This window comes from Euprymna scolopes, chromosome 2, assembly GCF_053919585.1.
Source record: "Euprymna scolopes isolate OS-2025 chromosome 2, ASM5391958v1, whole genome shotgun sequence".
NCBI classification, from domain to species: Eukaryota; Metazoa; Mollusca; class Cephalopoda; order Sepiida; family Sepiolidae; genus Euprymna; species Euprymna scolopes.
In genome coordinates this window covers 145,573,269-145,575,236 of record NC_136483.1, presented here as the reverse complement: position 1 = coordinate 145,575,236, position 1,968 = coordinate 145,573,269, and the positions used below count along the sequence as shown (strand labels likewise).

Sequence of the window (1,968 nt, the reverse complement as noted above, 5' to 3'; positions counted from 1 at the left end):
TCACCATGACATGCAACCCTAACTGGCCAGAAATAAAGGAGCATTTGTTTTTGAATCAACAACCCAATGACAGGCCAGATTTGATAGCTCGTGTGTTTGACCTAAAGAGAAAAAATTTCATAAAGTACTTGACTGGTACCCAAGGTCTGTTTGGCAAATGTATTGCACTAACAAGTCACCATGTTGGAAGGACGGACGGTGAAGCAAGAGATATCCTAAGCATTATAGTGTGCATACAAGGTGTGGAGAGGATTCTTATCCCGTTTACTGACGCCGATCTCCTGAAATGGGTGGACATCATGGACATAAAGAAAATATTACAAACGAATGGGTTGTTCCTCATAATTTGCAGTTACTAAAAATCTTCAACGGTCACTTAAATGTTGAAATATGCTCTTCTGTGCACCCAATAAAATATGTCATTATACACAATGAAGGGCAGTGACCAACTTTGTTTTGGAGTAAGCCGTGAGGATGAAGTGGCACAGTACTTAACTGGTAGGTATATTGGTCCATCGGAGGCTGTTTCTACTATTCTTGGCTTTCCGATTCATAATAGAGAACCTGCTGTGATTCGTCTCCAAGTACATCTTCCTGAGCAGCAACAGGTATTCTACCAAGAAAATGAAACAATCCAACACAATAACAATATGACCAAGATTACACTCACGGAATTCTTTGATCTTTGTGTCCGTGATCCTTTTGCAAAAACACTATACTATGTTGACATTCCACGATTCTATGTGTGGAATAATAAAAGATGGCAAAGAAGAAAAGCAGGAATGAGAGTACAACTGCATCCTCACATATTTGAAGCAAACATCATAGGACGTGTATACACAGTTTCTCCCAACAGTGGCGACTTGTACTATATGAGGTTACTGCTTCATCATGTTAAAGGACCAGTGTCTTTTGATGAACTGAAAACAGTCCATGGTGTAATATTGCTTTCATTCAAAGATGCATGCCGAGAGAAAGGATTGCTGCATGATGATGCTCACTGGCAGCACACGATGGAAGAGGCGAAAAGAACAAGATTTCACAATTCACAAGGAGCACAACAAATAAATCTCTCATGAGAGATTTATTTGTTGTGCTCCTTGTGAATTGTGAAATCAACAATCCAATTGATCTTTGGGAAAGATTTAAGGACTCAATGTCAGAGGATTTCCATCATCTGGAGCAAAGAACATTGTATGATCATACCTTATTAATAAATGGAAAGCATTATAATCAAGCCCTCTCATATCTGCAAGAAAAGCTTGACACATTTGGTAAAAATCTGCAGCAGTTCAACTTACCAGCACCACAAAACCTACATGTTCATCATGTTGTCAACAACAGAGAGTTCCTCTTTGAACAGCAGTACAACACAGATGAGCAAAGAGAGTTTGTGGAAGAAAAGGAACCTTTGTTGAATCCTAACAAAGGAATGTGTATGAATTTATTTGTGACTGCTTTCAAACTTTTCATAGTTTCATTTCAAACTTTTCATAGTTTCATTTCAAACTTTTTATAATTTAATTTAAACATTTCTATTTATAGTTTCATTTCAAACATTTCTTTTTATAGTTTCATTTCAAACATTTATTTTTATAGTTTCATTTCAAACATTTATTTTTATAGTTTCATTTCAAAGATTTATTTTTATAGTTTTATTTCAAACATTTCTTTTTATAGTTTCATTTCAAACATTTCTTTTTATAGTTTCATTTCAAACATTTCTTTTTATAGTTTCATTTCAAACATTTCTTTTTATAGTTTCATTTCAAAGATTTCTTTTTATGGTTTCATTTCAAACTTTTCTTTTTATAGTTTTATTTCAAACATTTCTTTTTATAGTTTCATTTAAAAAATTTGTTTTTATAGTTTCATTTCAAACTTTTCTTTTTATAGTTTCATTTCAAACTTTTCTTTTTATAGTTTCATTTCAAACTTTTCTTTTTATAGTTTCACTAGAAGTTTTAG

General features: G+C 33.4%; 1 protein-coding gene across 1 annotated transcript; it reads left to right on the top strand.

The window, feature by feature from the left end:
• Positions 1-431: 431 nt before the first annotated feature.
• Positions 432-1,079, top strand: LOC145240604 (uncharacterized). Its single transcript, XM_080103984.1, has one exon. It carries the CDS (start codon positions 432-434, stop codon positions 1,077-1,079), a length of 648 nt encoding a protein of 215 aa, XP_079960110.1.
• The last annotated feature ends 889 nt before the right edge of the window (positions 1,080-1,968 follow it).

What these genes read in the sequence shown, in the direction of transcription:
- LOC145240604 (XM_080103984.1), top strand. Translation starts at nt 432, where the DNA reads ATGAAGGGCAGTGACCAACTTTGTTTTGGAGTAAGCCGTGAGGATGAA.